The sequence below is a fragment of the Colius striatus genome, unplaced genomic scaffold (genome assembly GCF_028858725.1).
Source record: "Colius striatus isolate bColStr4 unplaced genomic scaffold, bColStr4.1.hap1 scaffold_143, whole genome shotgun sequence".
NCBI lineage: Eukaryota > Metazoa > Chordata > Aves > Coliiformes > Coliidae > Colius > Colius striatus.
In genome coordinates this window covers 985-24,032 of record NW_026908433.1, presented here as the reverse complement: position 1 = coordinate 24,032, position 23,048 = coordinate 985, and the positions used below count along the sequence as shown (strand labels likewise).

The window sequence follows — 23,048 nt, the reverse complement described above, 5'->3', positions numbered from 1 at the left end:
TGGGGTTACAGGGGGTGCCCCACGGTCTGGGGGTGCTGCCATGGGTTTAGGGGTGTTACAGGGGGTGCCCCATGTTCTAGGGGTGTTGCCATGGATTTAGGGGGGGTGCAGGAGTGCCCCAGGGTTTGGGGGTTTCAGGGGGTGCCCCACAGCCTGGGGATACTGCCATGGGTTTAATGGGGTGCCCCAGGGATTGGGGGTTACAGGGGGTGCCCCACAGCCTGGGGGTGCTGCCATGGGTTAAGGGGGGTTACAGGGGGTGCCCCATGTTCTAGGGGTGTTGCCATGGGTTTAGGGGGGTGCAGGAGTGCCCCAGGGTTTGGGGGTTACAGGGGGTGCCCCACAGCCTGGGGATACTGCCATGGGTTAAGGGGGGTTACAGGGGGTGCCCCATGTTCTAGGGGTGTTGCCATGGGTTTAGGGGGGTGCAGGAGTGCCCGCAGGTTTGGGGGTTTCAAGGGGTGCCCCACAGCCTGGGGGTGCTGCTGTGTGTTTAAGGGGTGCCCACAGCTGTGAAGAGCTGCCCCATGGGTTTAGGGAGGGGTGGTCCAAAGGTACCCCATGGGCTGGGGAGGGTCAGGGGGGGCACAGTGCCAACTGCAGCTTGGGGGTGGGGGGGCGGTACAGTGCCAACCACTGACCCCCCTTCTCTCTCTTTGGGGGGGATGGTGGGCTTCTGCAGGGGTCGGGGGGCCCCGCCATGGCCTGTCTGCACGAGACACGGACTCCCTCCCCCTCCCTGGCACTGCCCTCGGACGGGACCCCCGAGCAGGAGCTGACGCCCACCCAGTGCGTCCTGCGGGACGTGCTGCCCGCCGGCTCCTCCCCCGCCGCTGCCCCCGACGCCTGGCCCCGCCGGGGCCCCCCCCGGCACCCCGAGGTGCCCCCGGAGGCTGCCCTGGCCACTGAAGCTGCCCACCTGAGGTGCCAGGCTGGGGGGGGGTTCCTAGAGGGGCTTTTTGGGTGCCTCAAACCCGTCTGGACTATGATTGGCAAAGCCTACGCTGCTGAGCACAAGCACCCCCAGGAAGGTGAGGGGAGAGGGGGGGGTGTGGGGTGCTGGGAGGGGTGGGAGGGGGCATGGGGGGCAGGGAGGGGGCATGGGGGGCAGGGGAAGTCGGGGTGGGGGCAAAGGGAGAGGGTTGTGGCACTGGGAGGGGGTAAAAGAGGGAGGAAAGGGGCAGAGGAGGGGGCAAAGGAGGGGGTTATGGGGCTGGGTGAGGGTAAAGGGGTAAAGGAGGGGGCAGAGGGGTGAATGGGGGTGCAAAGGGATAAATGGGGGGGCAGAGGGATAAATGGGGGGGCAGAGGGGTAAAGGAGGGGGCAAAGGGGTAAATGGAGGGGCAAAGGGGCAAAGGAGGGGGCAAAGGGGTAAATGGGGGTGCAAAGGGATAAATGGGGGGGCAGAGGGGTAAAGGAAGGGGCAAAGGGGTAAATGGGGGTGCAAAGGGGTAAATGGAGGTGCAAAGGGGCAAAGGAAGGGGCAAAGGGGTAAAGGAGAAGAAGACAAGGGGGCAAAAGAGGGGGCAAAGGGGCAGAGGAAGGGGGCAAAGAGGGCACAGGAGGGTGCTATGGGTGTGGGATTGGGGTACAGGGGTGCAGGAGACTGAAGGGGTGGCAGTAGGGCAGGGAAAGAGGTGCAGAGGGGGCACTGGGGTGGGCAGGAGCAGTAGGGGTGGAGTGAGGGTACCAAAGGGGGGCTGCACCCTGAGTGGGTGGGTGCTGGGGTGGGGGTGCCATGGGCATAGGGATGCCAGAGTGTGGGTGCCATGGTCATTGGGGTGCTGGGGTGAAGGTTCCATGGGCACTGGGATGCCAGGGTGGGGGTTCCATGGTCACTGGGATGCCAGAGTGTGGGTTCCATGGTCACTGGGGTACTGGGGTGAAGGTTCCATGGTCACTGGGGTGCCAGGGTGTGGGTTCCATGGGCACTGGGACACCAAGGTGGGGGTTCCATGGGCACTGGGATGCCAAAGTGTGGGTTCCATGGGCACTGGGACATCAAGATGGGAGTTCCATGGCCACAGGGGTGCCAAGGTGGGGGTTCCATGGGCACAGGGGTGCCAGGGTGGGGGTTCCATGGGCACAGGGGTGCCAGGGTGGGGGTTCCATGGTCACTGGGATGCCAGGGTGGGGGTTCCATGGGCACAGGGGTGCCAGGGTGGGGGTTCCATGGGCACTGGGAGGCCAGGGTGGGGGTTCCATGGGTTTGGGTGCCCACAGACCCCTGGGAGGTGCCGTTTGAGGAGATCCTGGACCTGCAGTGGGTGGGCAGCGGGGCACAGGGCGCCGTGTTCCTGGGCCGCTTCCACGGCGAGGAGGTGGCAGTGAAGAAGGTTCGAGACCTGAAGGAGACCGACATCAAGCACCTGAGGAAGCTGAAGCACCCCAACATCATCACCTTCAAGTGAGGGGGTGCTGAGGGCACGGCCCTGCTGGGGGCATGGAGGGGGCACAGGGCATGGTGTGGGCAGGGAGAGGAACACCAGGGGCAAGGGGCTTGGGCATGGTGTGAGGAACACTGGGGGCAAGGGACATGGGCATGGTGTGGGCATGGAGAACACCATGGGCAAGGGGCATGGGCATGGTGTGAGGAACACCAGGGGCAAGGGGCATGGGCATGGTGCAAGGGGCATGGGCATGGTGTGGGACATGGTGTGAGGAACACCATGGGCAAAGGGTTTGGGCATGGTGTGGGCATGGAGAACACCGTGGGCAAGGGGCATGGGCACACTGTGGGGCATGGTGTGAGGAACACCATGGGCAAGGGGCTTGGGCATGGTATGGGCATGGAGAACACCATGGGCAAGGGGCATGGGCATGGTGTGGGGCATGGTGTGAGGAACACCATGGGCAAAGGGCTTGGGCATGGTATGGGCATGGAGAACACCATGGGCAAGGGGCATGGGCATGGTGTGGGGCATGGTGTGAGGAACACCAGGGGCAAGGGGCATGGGCATGGTGTGGGGCATGGTGTGAGGAACACCATGGGCAAAGGGCTTGGGCATGGTATGGGCATGGAGAACACCATGGGCAAGGGGCATGGGCACCCTGTGGGGCATAGGCATGGTGTGAGGAACACCAGGGGCAAAGGGCTTGGGCATGGTATGGGCATGGAGAACACCATGGGCAAGGGGCATGGGCATGGTGTGGGGCATGGTGTGAGGAACACCATGGGCAAAGGGCTTGGGCATGATATGGGCATGGAGAACACCATGGGCAAGGGGCATGGGCACCCTGTGGGGCATAGGCATGGTGTGAGGAACACCATGGGCAAGGGGCATGGGCATGGTGCAAGGGGCATGGGCATGATGTGGGACATGGTTTGAGGAACACCAGGGGCAAGGGGCATGGGCATGGTGTGGGGCATGGTGTGAGGAACACCATGGGCAAAGGGCTTGGGAATGGTGTGGGCATGGAGAACACCATGGGCAAGGGGCATGGGCACACTGTGGGGCATGGTGTGAGGAACACCAGGGGCAAGGGGCATGGGCATGATGTGGGCATGGAGAATACCATGGGCAAGGAGCATGGGCATGATATGGGCATGAAGAACACCATGGGCAAAGGGTATGGACATGGCTTGGGGAACACCACGGGCACCTGGGCATGGTGTGGGGCATGGGGCATGGAAGATGGAGGTGGCACAGTCACGGGGAACACACATGGGCATGGAAGAGAGACTGGGCACAGTGGGCAAGGGGGATGGTGTGGAGCATGGAGAATGAGGACACTGTTGGCACAGGGTATGGACACAGCATGAGCATGGCATGGGCATGGACACAGCATGGCATGGACACAGCATGAGCATGGCATGGGCATGAGCATGGCCACAGCATGAGCATGGGCACAGAGGTGATGGTCACATCATGGGCACAGGGCATAGGACACGTGGGACACGTGTCACTGGGAGGGCACCCTCAGGGCAGGATGATGTGGGTGCAGATGGGTGCCCCAACCCCATGGGTGCCCCAGTTCTGATGGGCATCCCAATATCTCACCACTACAGGGTGTCCAGGGGGGTGCCCATGGGTGCAGGGAGGATGCCCAACTTCTGATGGGCACCCCAATATCTCCTCACCATGGGGGTCTCCAGGTGCCAGGGGATGCCCATGGGTGCAGGAAGGGCATCCTATTTCTAATGGGCACCCCAATATCTCCTTGCCATGGGAGTGTTCAGGTGCCAGGGGATGCCCATCGGTGCAGGAAGGGTGCCCAACTTCTGATGGGCACCCCAATATCTCCTCACCATGGGGGTCTCCAGGTGGCAGGGAGTGCCCATGGGTGCAGGGAGAGTCCTACATCTAATGGGCACCCAAGTATCCCCTCACTGCTGGGGTGTCCACATGCCAGGGATGCCCATGGGTGCAGGAAGGGCATCCTACTTCTAATGGGCACCCCAATATCTCCTTGCCATGGGAGTGTCCACGTGCCAGGGGGTGCCCATGGGTGCAGGAAGGGCATCTTATTTCTAATGGGCACCCCAATATCTCCTCACTATGGAAGTGTCCAGGTGCCAGGGGGTGCCCATGGGTGCAGGGAGAGTCCTACTTCTGATGGGCACCCCAGTTTCTCCTCACCATGGGGGTGTCCCGGTGCCAGGGGGTGCCCATGGGTGCAGATGGGTGCTGCTGCTGAGGCTGGGCACTGAGGGGGCCGCTGTGCCCGCAGGGGTGTGTGTACCCAGGCCCCCTGTTACTGCATCATCATGGAGTTCTGCGCCCAGGGGCAGCTCTACGAGGTGCTGAGGGCTGGGCGCAAGGTCACCCCGTCCCTCCTGGTCGACTGGTCCATGGGCATCGCCGGGGGCATGAACTACCTGCACCTGCACAAGATCATCCACAGAGACCTCAAGTCACCCAAGTGAGTGGGGATGGGGGGGTGGGGGGCACCTGGGAGGGGATGGGGGCACAGGGGGGGGATGTGCCCATGGTGGTGCCCATGGGGATGTGTCTGTGGTGGTGCCCATGGCGATGTGCCCACAGTGGTGCCCATGGGGATGTGTCTGTGGTTGTGCTCATGGGGATGTGCCCATGGTGGTGCCCATGGACACGTGTCTGTGGTGGTGTCTATGGGGATGTATCTGTGGTGGTGCCCATTGGGATGTGCCCATGGTGGTGCCCATGGGGATGTGTCTGTGGTGGTGCCCATGGCGATGTGCCCACAGTGGTGCCCATAGGGATGTGTCTGTGGTGGTGCCCATTGGGATGTGCCCATGGTGGTGCCCATAGGGATGTGTCTGTGGTGGTGCCCATGGACACGTGTCTGTGGTGGTGCCCATGGGGATGTGTCTGTGGTGGTGCCCATAGGGATGTGTCTGTGGTGGTGCCCATGGGGATGTGTCTGTGGTGGTGCCCATGGACACGTGTCTGTGGTGGTGCCCATGGGAATGTGTCTGTGGTGGTGCCCATGGAGATGTGCCCATGGTGGTGCCCATGGGGATGTGTCTGTGGTGGTGCCCATGGAGATGTGCCCATGGTGGTGCCCATGGGGACATGTCCTCCACTGTGGTACCCACGAGGACATGTCATGTCCATGACACTGCCATGCCCATGGTAGTGCCATGTCCATGATGTTAATGACATGTCCATGATGGTGCTGCCATGCCCATGGTGCTGCCATGCCCATGGTGGTGCCATGCCCATGGTGGTGATGCCATGCCCATGGTGGTGATGCTGCCATGCCCATGATGGTGCTGCCATGCCCATGGTGGTAGTGATGCCATGTCTCTGGTGCTGCCATGCCCACGATGGTGCTGCCATGCCCATGGTGGTGGTGATGCCATGTCTATGGTGCTGCCATGCCCATGGTGCTGCCATGTCCGTGTTGGTGGTGCTGCCATGCCCATGATGGTGCTGCCATGCTCATGGTGGTGGTGCTGCCATGCCCATGATGGTGCTGCCATGCTCATGGTGCTGCCATGTCCGTGTTGGTGGTGCTGCCATGCCCATGGTGCTGCCATGCCCATGGTGGTGGTGCTGCCATGCCCATGGTGCTGCCATGCCCACGATGGTGCTGGTGCCCATGGTGGTGGTGCCGCTGGTGCCCGTGGCAGCGGTTGGGTGCCGTTGGCATGGGGCTGAGCAGGTTCCTCTCAGCATGCTCATCACCTACGACGATGTGGTGAAGATCTCAGACTTTGGCACCTCCAAGGAGCTCATTGACAAGAGCACCAAGATGTCCTTCGCTGGCACCGTGGCCTGGATGGCACCCGAGGTCATCCGCAACGAGCCCGTCTCTGAGAAGGTCGACATCTGGTGAGATGGGCACCCTGGCACATGGGCACCCTGGCACATGGGGACACCAGGGCCATGGGGCCACCAGGGCCACCAGCTGTGGTGGCAGTCAGGGCCACAGAACACAGTGGGGAGGGCACAGGAGGCGTTGGGGGCAAATGAGGGATGTTGAGGGGGGACATTGTGGCACAGGAGACCTGCAGGGGTGGGGAGGGGGGATGGAGATGAGGGACCTGGGGACACTGGGAAGGGGTGTGGTGGGTGGTGAGACTCTGGGTGATGGAGCTGTGGGTGATGGGTGATGGATGATAGAACTGTGGGTGATGGGTGATGGAGCTGTGGGTGATGGAGCTGTGAGTGGTGGGTGATGGGTGATGGAGCTGTGGGTGATGGGTGAGACACTGGGTGATGGAGCTGTGGTGATGAGTGATGGAGCTGTGGGTGGTGGGTAATGGGTGATGGAGCTGTGGGTGATGGGTGATGGAGCTCTGGGTGATGGAGCTATGGGTGGTGGGTGATGGGTGAGACACTGGGTGATGGAGCTGTGGGTGATGGATGATGGAGCTGTGGGTGACAGGGATGTGGGTGATGGGTTCTGGGGCTGTGGGTGTCATGCCCATGGGTGATGGGTTCTGGGGCCATGGGTGATGAGTGATGAAGCTGTGGGTGATGGGGACATGGGTGATGGGTTCTGGGGCCATGGATGATGAATGATGAAGCTGTGGGTGATGGGGACATGGGTGATGGGTTCTGGGGCTGTGGGTGTCATGCCCATGGGTGCTGTGCCCATGAGTGATGGGTTCTGGGGCCGTGGGTGCCATGCCCATGGGTGCTGTGCCCATGGGGTTTTTGGGTGCCCCCAGGTCCTTTGGGGTGGTGCTGTGGGAGCTGCTGACGGGTGAGATCCCCTACAAGGACGTGGATTCCTCTGCCATCATCTGGGGGGTGGGAAGCAACAGCCTCCACCTGCCCGTCCCCTCCGGCTGCCCTGATGGCTTCAAGGTGCTGCTGCGCCAGTGCTGGTGGGTGCACCCTGGGGACACCCTCACAGGGTCACCCTGACCCCCTGGGGACACCCTCACAGGGTCACCCTGACCCCCTTGGGGACACTCCACCATGGGGTCACCCTGACAGGGTCACCCTGACCCTCCCTGGGGACACCTCACCATGGGGACACCCCACCATGGGGACACTCTGTCAGGGACATCCCTGACCTCCCTGGGGACACCCCACCATGGAGACAACCTGACAGGGTCACCCTGATCCCCCTGGGGACACCTCACCATGGAGACAACCTGTCAGGGACATCCCTGACCCTCTGGGGACATCCCTACCATGGGGACATCATGACAGGATCACCCTGACCCCCCCCTGGGGACACCCTGACAGGGCCACCTTGACCCCCCTGGGGACATCTCTACCATGGGGACACCTCACCATGGGGACACTGTCAGGGTCACCCTGACCCCCCTTGGGGACACTCCACCATGGGAACACCCTGTCAGGTACATCCATGACTCCCCTGGGGACATCCCTACCATGGGGACATCATGACAGGGTCACCCTGACCCTCCCTGGGGACATCTCACCATGGAGACAACCTGTCAGGGACATCCCTACCATGGGGACATCATGACAGGGTCACCCTGACCCCCCCTGGGGACATCTCACCATGGGGACACCTCACTATGGGGATACCCCACCATGGGGACACTCTGTCAGGGTCACCCTGACCCCCCTGGGGACACTCTACCATGGGGACACCCTGTCAGGTACATCCATGACCCCCCTGGGGACATCCCTACCATGGGGACATCATGAGAAGGTCACCCTGACCCCCTGGGGACACCCCACCATGGGGACACCCCACCATGGGACCCCCAGGACCCTCAGCCCCCCAGCACCCTTTCCAAACCACAGCCCTGGCTACCTTTCTCTGCCCCTTGGGTCCCCAAAACACCTCAACCCCCAACCCTCCAGCACCCACCCCATGCCCCCCATGCCCCCCTGTGCCCCCCATGTCCCCCCCACCGCTGGCACCCAGCTCCTGCTGCCCCCCAGGAACAGCAAACCCCGGAACCGCCCGTCCTTCCGCCAGATCCTGCTGCACCTCGACATCGCCTCTGCAGACGTGCTCTCCACCCCCCAGGAGACCTACTTCAAGTCCCAGGTACCCCCCTCCTCAACCTTGCACCCAGCACCCTGGGATCCCCCCAAACCCCCAGCACCCAGGAGCTCAGGACCCTCAGCACCCTGGGATCCCCCCAAACCCCCAGCACCCAGCATCTCAGGACCCTCAGCACCCTGAGATCCCCCAAACCCCCAGCAGTCAGGACCTCAGGACCCCCAGCATCCTGGGATCCTCCCTAGAACCCCCCAGCACCCAGGAGCTCAGGACCCCCAGCACCCTGAGACCCCCCCCAAATTCCCAGCAGTCAGGACCTCAGGACCCTCAGCACCCTGGGACCCCCCAAACCCCCAGCACCCAGGACCCTCAGCACCCTGAGACCCTGCCTAGAACCCCTCAGCACCCAGGACCTCAGGACCTTCAGCACCCTGAGATCCCCAGCACCCAGGACGTCCAGCACCCTGAGACCCTCTAGACTGGTGTTGGCTGGTGGCCATGGTGGCCAGTGGCTGGTGTTGGCTGGTGGCCATAGTGGCCTGCAGCCAGTGCTCACAGTGGCCAGTGGCTGGTGGTGGCTGGTGGTGGCTGATGGTGGCTGGTGGTGGCAGTGGCCATGGTGGCAGTGGCTGGTGGTGGCCAGTGGCTGGTGGTGGCTGGTGGTGGCTGGTGGTGGCCAGTGGCTGGTGTTGGCTGGTGGCCACGGTGGCCAGCAGCCAGTGCTCACAGTGGCCAGTGGCTGGTGGTGGCTGGTGGGGACTGGTGGTGGCTGGTGGCCATGGTGGTCAGTGGCTGGTGGTGGCTGATGGTGACTGGTGGTGGCTGGTGGGGGCTGGTGGCCATGGTGGCCAGTGGCTGGTGTTGGCTGGTGACCATGGTGGCCAGCAGCTGGTACTCACAGTGGCCAATGGCTGGTGGTGGCTGGTGGCCATGGTGGCCATGGTGGCAGTGGCTGATGGTGGCTGGTGGTGGCCAGTGGCTGGTGGTGGCTGGTGGCCACGGTGGCCAGCAGCCAGTGCTCACAGTGGCCAGTGGCTGGTGGTGGCTGGTGGTGGCAGTGGCCGTGGTGGCCATGGTGGCAGTGGCTGGTGGTGGCTGGTGGTGGCCAGTGGCTGGTGGTGGCCAGTGGCTGGTGGTGGCTGGTGGCCACAGTGGCCAGCAGCCAGTGCCCTGTGTCCCAGGCTGAGTGGCGGGAGGAGGTGAAGCTGCACTTTGAGAAGATCAAGTCAGAGGGGACGTGTCTGCACCGGCTGGAGGAGGAGCTCATCAACCGGCGGAGAGAGGAGCTCCGGTGCGGCACGGCACGGGGGACAGGGGACAGGGGACATGGGACACAGGGACATGGGACATGGGGACTTGGGGCACAGGGACAGGGGACATAGGCACAGGGGACCTGGGACACAGGGACATGGGACGTGGGGACACTGGGACATAGGACATGGGACATGGCACACAGTTACATAGGATGTGGGACATGGGACACAGGGACGTGGGACAGGGGACACAGGGACAGGGGGACATGGAACATGGGACATGGGGACACAGGGACATGGGACACAGGGACAGGGGGACATGGGACATAGGGACATGGGACAGGGGACACAGGGACAGGGGGACATGGGACATGGGGACACAGGGACATGGGACATGGAACATGGGACATGGGGACACAGGGACATGGGACACAGGGACAGGGGGACGTGGGACATGGGGACACAGGGACATGGGACAGGGGACATGGGATGTGGGACATGGCACACAGGGACATGGGACATGGGGCATGGGGACACAGGGACATGGAGACACAGGGACAGGGGGACATGGGATATGGGACATGGGACACAGGGACACAGGGACACAGGGACATAGGGACACAGGACATGAGACACAGGGACATAGGACACAGGGACAGGGGGACATGGGACACAGGGACAGGAGACACAGGCACAGGGGACCTGAGACACAGGGACACAGGGACATGGGACGCAGGGACACTGGGACATGGGACATGAGACATGGGGACACAGGGACACAGGGACATGGGGACACAGGGACAGGGGGACATGGGCCGTGGGCCATGGGCCAGAGGGGACAGGGGCTGTGTGGCTGTGCCAGGCACGCGCTGGACATCCGGGAGCACTACGAGCGGAAGCTGGAACGTGCCAACAACCTGTACATGGAGCTGAGCGCCCTCATGCTGCAGCTGGAGCTCAAGGAGAAGGAGCTGCTCAGGTGAGCCCCACGGCACCCTGTGGCACCCCACAGCACCCTGTGGCACCCCACAGCACCCTCCTGCACCCCACAGCACCCTGTGGCACCCCACAGCACCCTCCTGCACCCCACAGCACCCTCCTGCACCCCACAGCGGCACCCCACAGCACCCTGTGGCACCCCACAGCACCCTCCTGCACCCCACAGCACCCTCTTACACCCTGTGGCACCCCACAGCACCCTCCTGCACCCCACAGCACCCTCTGGCACCCCACAGCACCCTCTTACACCCTGTGGTACCCCACAGCACCCTCCTGCACCCCACAGCACCCTCTAACACCCAGTGGCACTCAATGGCTATAGTCAACCCTAGATCCATCCCATGGCCAACCCTATAGCCACCCAATGAGCATGGCCAACCCTATATCTACCCAATGGCCAACCCTATAGTCACCCCATGGTCATGGCCAACCCTATATTGACCCCATGGCCAACCCTATACCTCATGGCCAACCCTACATCAACCCCATGACCAACCCTATAACCACCCCATGGTCATGGCCAACCCTATATCTACCTCATGACCAACCCTATAACCATCCAATGGGCATGGCCAACCCTAAACCCCATGGTCAACCCTATAACCACCCAATGACCATGGCCAACCCTAAACCCCATGGTCAACCCTATAACCACCCAATGACCATGGCCAACCCTAAACCCCATGGCCAACCCTATAACCACCCAATGGCCATGGCCAACCCTAAACCCCATGGCCAACCCTATAACCACCCAATGGCCATGGCCAACCCTAAACCCCATGGCCAACCCTATAACCACCCAATGACCATGGCCAACCCTAAACCCCATGGCCAACCCTATAACCATCCAATGGCCATGGCCAACCCTAAACCCCATGGCCAACCCTATAACCACCCAATGGCCATGGCCAACCCTAAACCCCATGGCCAACCCTATAACCACCCAATGACCATGGCCAACCCTAAACCCCATGGCCAACCCTATAACCACCCAATGGCCATGGCCAACCCTAAACCCCATGGCCAACCCTATAACCACCCAATGACCATGGCCAACCCTAAACCCCATGGCCAACCCTATAACCATCCAATGACCATGGCCAACCCTAAACCCCATGGCCAACCCTATAACCACCCAATGACCATGGCCAACCCTGTATCAACCCCATGGCCAACCCTATAACCATCCAATGACCATGGCCAACCCTAAACCCCATGGCCAACCCTATAACCACCCAATGGCCATGGCCAACCCTAAACCCCATGGCCAACCCTATAACCACCCAATGACCATGGCCAACCCTGTATCAACCCCATGGCCAACCCTATAACCATCCAATGACCATGGCCAACCCTAAACCCCATGGCCAACCCTATAACCACCCAATGACCATGGCCAACCCTAAACCCCATGGCCAACCCTATAACCATCCAATGACCATGGCCAACCCTAAACCCCATGGCCAACCCTATAACCACCCAATGACCATGGCCAACCCTAAACCCCATGGCCAACCCTATAACCACCCAATGACCATGGCCAACCCTGTATCTACCTCATGGCCAACCCTATAACCACCCAATGACCATGGCCAACCCTACATCAACCCCATGGCCAACCCTATAACCACCCAATGACCATGGCCAACCCTACATCAACCCCATGGCCAACCCTATAACCACCCAATGACCATGGCCAACCCTAAACCCCATGGCCAACCCTATAACCACCTAATGACCATGGCCAACCCTGTATCAACCCCATGGCCAACCCTATAACCACCCAATGGCCATGGCCAACCCTAAACCCCATGGCCAACCCTATAACCACCCAATGACCATGGCCAACCCTAAACCCCATGGCCAACCCTATAACCATCCAATGACCATGGCCAACCCTAAACCCCATGGCCAACCCTATAACCACCCAATGGCCATGGCCAACCCTCCAACCACCCCAAGCCAACCCTCCATCTCCTCCGTGGCCATTCCCACTCTGATCCAACAGCCAAACCCCACCCCCTCATTCCCCGCCCCCCCTCCATGACCCCTCCCACCCCCTCCCCTGCTCGGTTGCCCAACGAGGGGGGTTTGGTTGCCCACGTGTGGCCGATGCAGGCGGGAGCAGGCGCTGGAGAAGCGTTACCCCGGGCTCTTCAAGCCGCGGGCTCCGCGGGGGCTGCTGCACGGAAACGCCGTGGAGACCCTCATCAAGAAACGCAACGTACCCCAAAAACTGTCCCCCCATGGAAAACGGTGCGGGGAGGGGGGGGGCCGGGAGGGGGCTGGGGGAGGAGTCTGGGGTGCTTTGGGGTGAAGGTTTGGGGAGTGCAGATGTCAGGAGGGGTCTTTGAGGGGGGATTTGGGGTCCTTTGGGGTGGGTCTGGGGTCTCTTGAGGGGAGTCTGAGGTCCTCTGGGGGGATTTGGGGTCCTTTAGGGGGGTCTGAGGTCTTTTGGGGGTGTCTGGGGTCCTTTGGGGTGGGTCTGGGGTCTCTTGAGAGGGGGTTCAGGTTCTTTGGGTGGATTTAGGGTCCTTTGGGAGGTCTGGGATCCTTTGGGGAGAGGGGTCTGAGGTCTTTTGGGGGTGTCTGGGGTGCTTTGGGGTGAAGGTTTGGGGGTGCAGATGTCTGGAGGGGTCTTTAAGGGGGGATTTGGGGTATTTTGGGTGGCTCTGGGGTCCTTCAGGGGGCTCTGGAGAAGGTGCAAGTGTCGGGGATCCCTTTGGGGGGAGCCTGGGATGTGTGGGGAGGGGGATCCAGGAATGCAGATACCTGGGGAGGTCATTTGGGGGGGATGTGGCTCATTTGGGGGCTCTGAGGTCCTTTTGGGGTGTTGGGGGGGGTCCCCATCTGTGCTGCAGGTGCTTGTGGGGGGTCCTTTGGGAGCTCTTTAGGGCTGAGCCTGGGGGTGCAGCTGAGGAGCTTCATGGTGGCAACGGGGGACCCTTTGTCTGTTTGATGGGGAGGGTTTAGGGGGGCTCCCCCTCTCTTAACCCCACCCCCCCTTGTACCCCCAGCCCCGACATCCTGAAGCCCGAGGTGCTGCTGCCCAAGCTGGATGCGGCCATGGCTCAAGTGGCGCTTCCCGGCTGCCCCAAAGCTCCTCCCTCCCCGGGCAGAAGCCGCCGGGCGAAGGGTCGGCACCGCAAACCCGGAGCCAGGGGGGGGATTTGCGGGGAACCCCCCCCCCAAGAGACCGGAACGTCTCGGGGTGTCCCCGGCTCCCCCCCGAGCGCCGCCGGTCCCGATCTGCTCGGGGGGACCCTGGAAGCTGCGGGTGCCCCCCCGGCTGCGGGTCCCGACCGAGGGCTGGGGGTGGAGGCTGGAGAAAGGGGAGCGGTTGGAATTGAAGGGACCCCCCCAGCACGACCCCCCAACCCCGGGGAAGCCGAACGGGACAACGGGAGCGGCCGGGGGGGCAAAGGGGGGGTCGGGCAGCATCTGACCCCCGCGGCTCTGCTGTACCGGGCGGCCGTCACCCGCGGGCAGGTGAGAGCAGGGGGGTGGGGAGGGGGGTGGGGGGACACATGGGACCCCCCCAAAGTCCAGCCCAGAGGGGGAGGGGGGGGTGGAGCTTGGGGGGGGGAGGGGTTCTGTGAGGATGGGGTGGGAACTTGGGGGTTGTTGTAGGGGGGGGGAATCCCGTGGGGATTTGGGGGGGGTCGGTGTCCTTGGGACCCTCCTGAGGGGGGGGGGCAGGATTCCCTGAGTCCCTCCCAGGGGGATTTTGGGGGGTCCCTGGATCGCTTTGGGGGAGGGGGAGGTGGAATGCCTTGAGCATCTCCTGGTGGGGGGGAGCAGCATCTCCCGGGGTCCTTCAGGGGGGGATTTGGGGTGGTTCCTGGGGGGATTTGGGGGTCAGAATCATTTGGGGGGGGTCAATGGGAGGCCTCTCATGCCCCCTCCCCTCCTTTTTCTGCCCCCACCCCTCCCCCAGAAGCGGGGGGTCTCGTCAGAGGAAGAGGAGGGGGAAGTGGACAGTGAGGTGGAGCTGCCCCTGCGGCAGAGGTGGGTGCTGAGCCCCCCTAAACGGGTGAGGGGGGGGGATTTGTGGGTGCCTGCATGCCCAGGGTGGGTGCAGGGGGTCAGTGGGTGCTGGGGAGGAGGGATGAGGGTGGTCTGTGGCTGGTGGGATGGGCAGAGGCAGGTCTGTGGGTGCCCAAAGCCCTGGGGGGGGGAGGGTGGGGAGGGATATGTGGGTGCTCAGCCCTCCAGGATGGGTGCTGGGGGGTCAGTGGGTGTAGGGGATGGGTTGGGGGGTGGTGGGACACTCAGGATGGGTGCAGGGGGGTGATGAGGGGTGCAGGGTGGGTGGGTACAGAGAGTGTGATGGGTGCAGGGGGGTGATAGGGGGGATGCAGAGGGTGTGATGGGTACAGGGGGTGATGGGACACCCAGGATGGGTGCAGGGGGGTCATAGGGGGTGCAGGGGGGGGTGGGTACAGAGGGTGTGATGGGTGCAGGGGGGTGCAGGGGGGTGCAGGGAGTGCAATGGGTGCAGGGGGATGATGGGGGGTGATGGGACACTCAGGATGGGTGCAGGGGGGGTGATGGGTGCAGGGGGTGATAGGGGGTGGATGGGATACTCAGGATGGGTGCAGGGGGGTGATGGGGGGTACAGAGGGTGTGATGGGTGCAGGGGGGTGATGGGGGTTGATGGGACACTCAGGATGGGTGCAGGGGGGTGATGGGGGCAGGGGGGGTGATGGATGCAGGGGGGTGATGGGACACTCAGGATGGGTGCAGGGGGGTGATGGGGGGTACAGAGGGTGCGATGGGTGCAGGGGGGGGGTCGATGGGGGGGTGCAGGGGGGGGTTACATTGAGTCCATCCATGGGTGCCCAAACCCCCGGTGCCAGGCTCAGGCCGAGGCCATCTGTAGGTGCCCAAACTCCTTCGCAGGAGCCCAACCACCCACTCCCTGACCCCCCCAAACCCCCAACCCCCCCCTCCCCAGGTGGCCCCCCGGGATGAGCAAACGCCAGTCGCTGTCGACCTTCAGCTCCGAGAACTTCTCGGACGGGGACGGGGACGGGGAGGAGGGACACACGAGCGAACCGTCCCACTCGCACTCGGCCACGCCCGACGTGGGCAGCACCAACACGGACGAGAGACCCGACGATCGCTCCGAGGATTTGTTGTCTCAGGGCTCCGAGATCCCGCTGGACACCGGCCCCGCGGCCCCCGACGGGCCCGGCCGCAGGCACGGGGGGAACAGCCCCAAGGTGATGGGGAGGGGGAGGCACGGCGGTGGGCACCGGGGGTGGGGGGCGGCTGAGGCCACCAGGGGTGGGCAGCTGAGACCCCCAGGGGTGGGCACTGGAGGGTGGGGGGCAGCTGAGATCACCAGGGATGGGCACCATGGGGTGGGGGCAGCTGAGACCACCAGGGGTGGGCACTGGGGAGTGGGGGACATCTGAGATCTCCAGGGATGGGGACCTGAGACCCCCAGAGATGGGCAACATGGGGTGGGGGGCAGCTGAGACCCTCAGGGGTGGGCATGAGACCCCCAGAGATGGGCACTGGGGAGTGGGGGGCATCTGAGATCCCCACGAATGGGCACCAGGGGGTGGGGGGCAGCTGAGACCACCAGAGATGGGCACTGGGGAGTGGGGGGCATCTGAGACCCCCAGGGATGGGGACCTGAGACCCCCAGAGATGGGCAACATGGGGTAGGGGACAGCTGAGACCCCCAGGGGTGGGGATCTGAGACCCCCAGAGATGGGCACTGGGGAGTGGGAGGCAGCTGAGACCCTCAGGGGTGGGCACTGGGGGGTGGGGGCATCTGAGATCCCCAGGGACGGGCACCAAGGGATGGGGGGCAGATGAGACCCTCAGGGGTGGGCATGAGACCCCCAGAGATGGGCACTGGGGAGTGGGGGGCAGCTGAGACCCCCAGGGATGGGCAGCTGAGACCCCCAGGGGTGGGCACTGTGGGGTGGGGGCATCTGAGACCCCCAGGGATGGGCACCATGGGGTGGGGGGCAGATGAGACCCTCAGGGGTGGGCACTGGGGGATGGGGGGCAGCTGAGACCCCCAGGGGTGGGCACTATGGGGTGGGGGGCAAATGAGACCACCAGGGGTGGGGATCTGAGACCCCCAGAGATGGGCACTGGGGGATGGGGGGGCATCTGAGATCCCCACGAATGGGCACCTGGGGGTGGGGGGCAGCTGAGACCACCAGGGATGGGCACTGGGGAGTGGGGGCAGCTGAGACCACCAGGGATGGGGACCTGAGACCCCCAGAGATGGGCAACATGGGGTGGGGGGCAGCTGAGACCCTCAGGGGTGGGCACTGGGGGGTGGGGGGCAGCTGAGACCCTCAGGGAAGGGCATGAGACCCCCAGAGGTGGGCACTAGGGGGTGGGGGGCAGCTGAGACCCCCAGGGGTAGGCAACATGGGGTGGGGGTAGCTGAGACCCTCAGGGATGGGCACTGGGGGGTGGGGGGCAGCTGAGACCCTCAGGGAAGGGCATGAGACCCCCAGAGGTGGGCACTAGGGGGTGGGGGGCAGCTGAGACCCCCCAGAGGTGGGCAACACGGGGTGGGGGCAGCTGAGACCCTCAGGGGTGGGCATGAGATCCCCAGAGATGGGCACTGGAGGGTGGGGGGCATCTGAGATCTCCAGGGATGGGCACCATGGGGTGGGGGGCAGCTGAGACCCCCAGGGATGGGCAGCTGAGATCCCCAGAGATGGGCACTGGAGGGTGGGGGGCATCTGAGATCTCCAGGGATGGGCAATGGGGAGTGGGGGGCATCTGAGACCCCCAGGGATGATCACTGGGGGATGGGGGCATCTAAGAACCCCAGGGATGGGCACCATGGGGTGAGGGGCAGCTGAGATCCTCAGGGATGGGCATCTGAGACCCCCAGGGGTGGGCACTATGGGGTGGGGGGATCCCCTGAGCCCCCAGGGATGGGTATTTGGGGTGGGGGGGTCCCCTAAGCCCCCCAGGGATGGGTGTTTGGGGTGGGGGCGTCCCTGACGGGCACCCAGAGATGGGCACCACAGGCTGGGGGTCCCCTTCAGCCCCTCCAGAGGGGTCATCGCTGTTGGGGGGGGGGTTCCCTGAGCCCCCCAACCCCATCCCCACCCGGGGGGGTCTGTGTGTGTCTGTGGGGGGGGTCTCTGAGCATGTTGCCCCCCCCCAGGTGTCTGAGGACTCCGACTGTGACAGCGCAGAACTCGACCACTCGGGCAGTGGGGAGGGACCAGCGCCCCCCCCCCCCGGCCCCCCCAGCCCTGTGACCCCCCCCACCTTGCCCCTCACTCCCTCCCCCCTCACACCCCCCCCCCGCCCCCCCAAAACCCGACCCCCCCAAATTGTACAGCCCCAGATATTTATATAAACAGCTGAAGATGTCTCTAGAGCCCGAGGCCTCTGTGGGGAGGGGGGGGGGAGATTTTGGGGGGCTGGGGGGGGATTTTGGGGGTGGGGGGGCCCCATAATTTGCCATATCAAAGCTTGAGACCCCCCCCCCCATCATTACTGGTGCAACTGGGAGCACTGGGAGGGGTAAAAACCTTTAACCCCCCCCCCCCCAGGACTCACAACCCAGGTCAGGGTTTGGGGGGGGGGGTTTGAAGCCCCCCCAAAGTGCTACTGAATTGGGGGGGGGGGTTTGGTGCTGTGACCCCCCCTTAAGCCTCAGATTGATTTTGGGGTGTGGGGGGTGTTGTGAAGCCCCCCCCAAGGTGCTACTGAATTTGGGGGGGGGGGGTTTGGTGCTGTGACCCCCCCTTAAAGCCTCAGATGGATTTTGGGGTGTGTGGGGGGGGTGGTCTCACATCCCCCCCCCAAAGGTCCCTGTTTCATTTTGGGGGGGCTCTTTCACTCCTGAAGGGTCCCAAATGATTTTGGGGGGGTTCCTCTGTGTGTGTCCCCCCCCCACACCCCAAAGTCTCACATCATTTGGGGGGGGTCTTGTCCCCCCCCCACACAAAGGTCCCAGAGGATCTGGGGGGGTCCTGACACCCCTCAATGCTCAAGAGGCTGAGAGAAGATGTTGGGGTGGGGGCTGCTCTCACCCACCCCAATAAACATCTGGGGGGGGCCTCTGCACCCCCAAAAGGCCCCAATTAATTGGGGGAGGGGGCTCAACCCCCCCCCTGCAGCCCCCAAAGATGGGGGGGGGGAAGGAAGCTCCCAACTTCACCCCAAACCCTTCCCAGCAGCATCCTGCAGCCTGGAGTCACATGAACACCCCCCAAACACCCCAAGAGCCCCCCCAAACCCCCTTTGAGCCCCCCCCAAATGAACCAGCCCCCCCAATTCTTTTAGGGGGGCTCCAACCCCCCCTCCAGCCCCCCTCATATTGTGGGGGGGAGGGCAGAGGGAAGGAAGCTCCCAACTTCACCCCAACCCCTTCCCAGCACCATCCTGCAGCCTGGAGTGACATCAACCCCCCAAAACACCCCCAAGAGCCCCCCCAAAGCCCCTCTGAGCCCCCCCCAAATGAAGCAGCCCCCCCAAATTTCTTCAGGGGGGTTCAACCCCCCTCCAGTCCCCACATATTGGGTAAAGAGGGCAGAGGGAAGGAAGCTCCCAACTTCACCCCAACCCCTTCCCAGCACCATCCCGCAGCCCAGAGCGACACAAAACCCCCCCAGAGTCCCCCCAAAGCCCCTCTGAGCCCCCCCAAAATGAAGCAGCCCCCCCAATTTCTTCGGGGGGGGTTCAACCCCCCTCCAGCCCCCTCATCTTGGGGGTAAAGCAGGAGGAAGGAAGCTCCCAACTCCTTCCCAGCAGCATCCTGCAGCCTGGAGTGACACCAACCCCCAAAAACACCTCAAGAGCCCCCCCAAATCCCCTCTGACCCCCCCCAAAATGAAGCAGCCCCCCCAATTTCTTCAGGAGGGTGCCACAGCCCTCCAGCCCCCTCATCTTGGGTAGGGGGGAGGGCAGAGGGAAGGGAGCTCCCAACTTCACCCCAACCCCTTCCCAACACCATCCTGCAGCCTGGAGTGACACCAACTCCCCCCAAACACCCCAAGAGCCCCCCAAAGGCCCTGGGACCCCCCCAAATGAAGCAGCCCCCCCAAATTTCTTCAGGGGGGTTCCACACCCCTCCAGCTCCCTCATATTGGGGGGGAAAGGTGTGGGGGGAAGGAAGCTCCCAACTCCTTCCCAGCAGCATCCTGCAGCCTGGAGTGACATGAACCCCCCCAAAACACTCCCAAGAGACCCCCAAAATGAAGCAGCCCCCCCAAATTTCTTCGGGGGGGGGTCTAACCCCCCTCCAGCTCCCTCATATTAGGGGAAAGAGTGGGAGGGAGGGAACAAAGCTCTCCACTTCATCCCAACCCCTTCCCAGCACCATCCTGCAGCCCAGAGGGACACAAACTCCCCCCAAAACATCCCCAAGAGCCCCCCCAAAGCCCCTCTGAGCCCCCCAAATGAAGCAGCCCCCCCAAATATCTTCAGGGGGGTTCCACACCCCTCCAGCTCCCTCATATTGGGGAGAAAAGTGGGAGGGAGAAGGAAGATCCCAACCCCTTCCCAGCACCATCCTGCAGCCTGGAGTGACACCAACTCCCCCCAAACACCCCAAGAGCCCCCCCAAAGCCCCTCTGAGCCCCCCCAAAACGAAGCAGCCCCCCCAATTTCTTCGGGGGGGGGTTCAACCCCCCTCCAGCCCCCTCATCTTGGGGGGTAAAGCAGGAGGAAGGAAGATCCCAACCCCTTCCCAGCACCGTCCTGCAGCCTGGAGTGACACCAACTCCCCCCAAACACCCCAAGAGCCCCCCCCAAAGGCCCTGGGACCCCCCCAAATGAAGCACCCCCCCCCCCAATTTCTTCAGGAGGGTTCCACACCCCTCCAGCTCCCTCATATTGGGGAGAAAAGTGGGAGGGAGAAGGAAGATCCCAACCCCTTCCCAGCACCATCCTGCAGCCTGGAGTGACACCAACTCCCCCCAAACACCCCAAGAGCCCCCCCAAAGCCCCTCTGAGCCCCCCCAAAACGAAGCAGCCCCCCCAATTTCTTCGGGGGGGGGTTCAACCCCCCTCCAGCCCCCTCATCTTGGGGGGTAAAGCAGGAGGAAGGAAGATCCCAACCCCTTCCCAGCACCGTCCTGCAGCCTGGAGTGACACCAACTCCCCCCAAACACCCCAAGAGCCCCCCCCAAAGGCCCTGGGACCCCCCCAAATGAAGCACCCCCCCCCCCAATTTCTTCAGGAGGGTTCCACACCCCTCCAGCTCCCTCATCTTGGGGGGGAAAGGTGTGGGGGGAAGGAAGCTCCCAACTCCTTCCCAGCAGCGTCCTGCAGCCTGGAGTGACATGAACCCCCCCCAAAACACCCCCAAGAGACCCCCAAAATGAAGCAGCCCCCCCAATTTCTTCGGGGGGGGGTCTAACCCCCCTCCAGCTCCCTCATATTGGGGGGGAAAAGTAGGAGGGAGGGAAGGAAGCTCCCAACTTCATCCCAAACCCTTCCCAGCACCATCCTGTAGCCTGGAGTGACACCAACCCCCCCCAAAGCCCCTGTGACCCCCCCAAATGAAGCAGCCCCCCCAATTCTTTTGGGGGAGGGGTTCAACCCCCCTCCAGCTCCCTCATATTGGGGGGAAAAGTGGGAGGGAGGGAATGAAGCTCCCAATTTCACCCCAAACCCTTCCCAGCACCATCCTGCAGCCCAGAGGGACACAAACTCCCCCCAAAACACCCCCAAGAGCCCCCCAAAGCCCCTGTGACCCCCCCAAATTACCCCCCCCCCATCTTCAGGGGGGTTCAACCCCCCTCCAGCCCCCTCATTGTGGGGGTAAAGCAGAAATGAGGGAAGGAAGCTCCCAACTTCTTCCCAGCACCATCCTGCAGCCAGGAGTGACACAAACCCCCCCCAAAACACCCCAAGAGCACCCCCAAAGTCCCTGTGACCCCCCAAATGAAGCAGCCCTCCCAAATTTCTTCGGGGGGGGGGTCTAACCCCCCTCCAGCTCCCTCATATTGGGGGGGAAAAGTGGGAGGGAGGGAATGAAGCTCCCAACTTCATCCCAACCCCTTCCCAGCACCATCGTGCAGCCTGGAGCAACACCAACCCCCCCCAAGAGCCCCCCCAAAGCCCCTCTGAGCCCCCCAAATGAAGCAGCTCCCCCAATTCTTTTGGGGGAGGGGTTTAACCCCCCTCCAGCTCCCTCATCTTGGGGAGGAAAAGTGGGAGGGAGGGAATGAAGCTCCCAACTTCATCCCAAACCCTTCCAAGCACCATGCTGCAGCCTGGAGTGACACCAACCCCCCCCAAAGCCCCTGTGACCCCCCCAAATGAAGCAGCCCCCCCAATTCTTTTGGGGGAGGGGTTCAGCCCCCCTCCAGCTCCCTCATATTGGGGGGAAAAGTGGGAGGGAGGGAATGAAGCTCCCAATTTCACCCCAAACCCTTCCCAGCACCATCCTGCAGCCCAGAGGGACACGAACTCCCCCCAAAACACCCCCAAGAGCCCCCCCAAAGCCCCTGTGACCCCCCCAAATTACCCCCCCCCCATCTTCAGGGGGGTTCAACCCCCCTCCAGCCCCCTCATTGTGGGGGTAAAGCAGAAATGAGGGAAGGAAGCTCCCAACTTCTTCCCAGCACCATCCTGCAGCCAGGAGTGACACAAACCCCCCCCAAAACACCCCAAGAGCACCCCCAAAGTCCCTGTGACCCCCCAAATGAAGCAGCCCTCCCAAATTTCTTCGGGGGGGGGGTCTAACCCCCCTCCAGCTCCCTCATATTGGGGGGGAAAAGTGGGAGGGAGGGAATGAAGCTCCCAACTTCATCCCAAACCCTTCCAAGCACCATGCTGCAGCCCAGAGCGACACAAACCCCCCCAAAACACCCCAAGAGCCCCCCCAAACCCCCTTTGAGCCCCCCCCCTAAATGAAGCAGCCCCCTCAAATTTCTTCAGGGGGGTTCAATCCCCCTCCAGCTCCCTCATATTGGGGGGGAAAGGGGGAGGGAGAAGGAAGATCCCAACCCCTTCCCAGCACCATCCTGCAGCCTGGAGTGACACAAACCCCCCCAAAACACCCCAAGAGCCCCCCCAAAGCCCCTGGGCCCCCCCCAAATGAGCAGCCCCTCCCCCACACCTTCCAGTCCAACTTTTTATTAATTTCTTTGTGGTTTTTTTTGAAAAATCTCCCCTGTTCCACAACTGAAACGTTTGGTTTTTGCTCTCGCTGCTGCTCGTGGCCACAACAGAAACTCCTCAGCCAGAAAAAGAAACCAGGGGCCAGGGGAGGGGGAGTGGGATGAGCTCAGTGGGGAGGGGAAAAAGGGCAAAAAACAAAGGGTGGGGAGGGAGATTTGGTTGTTTGAAGGGGGGTGAAGGGGAGAAAGAAGCTTTATAAAACTAAGATCTGGGGCTGGAAGGGATTAAAATGGTGATTTGCCAAAGGGGGGGGTGGGTGGGTGGGGAAGGGGGAGAAAGAACATGAGGCTTCCCCAAACCCTCCCC

The 23,048-nt window shown here is 63.0% G+C and overlaps 1 protein-coding gene across 1 annotated transcript; it reads left to right on the top strand.

Moving 5' to 3' along the window:
• Positions 1–700: 700 nt before the first annotated feature.
• Positions 701–17,859, top strand: LOC133629092 (mitogen-activated protein kinase kinase kinase 12-like; the record flags this gene model as incomplete). The annotated part of the gene is made up of 13 exons (XM_062019737.1): positions 701–1,031; positions 2,224–2,407; positions 4,672–4,863; positions 6,099–6,257; positions 7,100–7,258; positions 8,298–8,406; positions 9,543–9,652; positions 10,477–10,593; positions 12,732–12,869; positions 13,631–14,102; positions 14,551–14,621; positions 15,571–15,838; positions 17,767–17,859. Coding segments are annotated over exons 1-13 (2,403 nt in total), but the record flags the coding sequence as incomplete, so codon positions are not given.
• Positions 17,860–23,048: the final 5,189 nt, after the last annotated feature.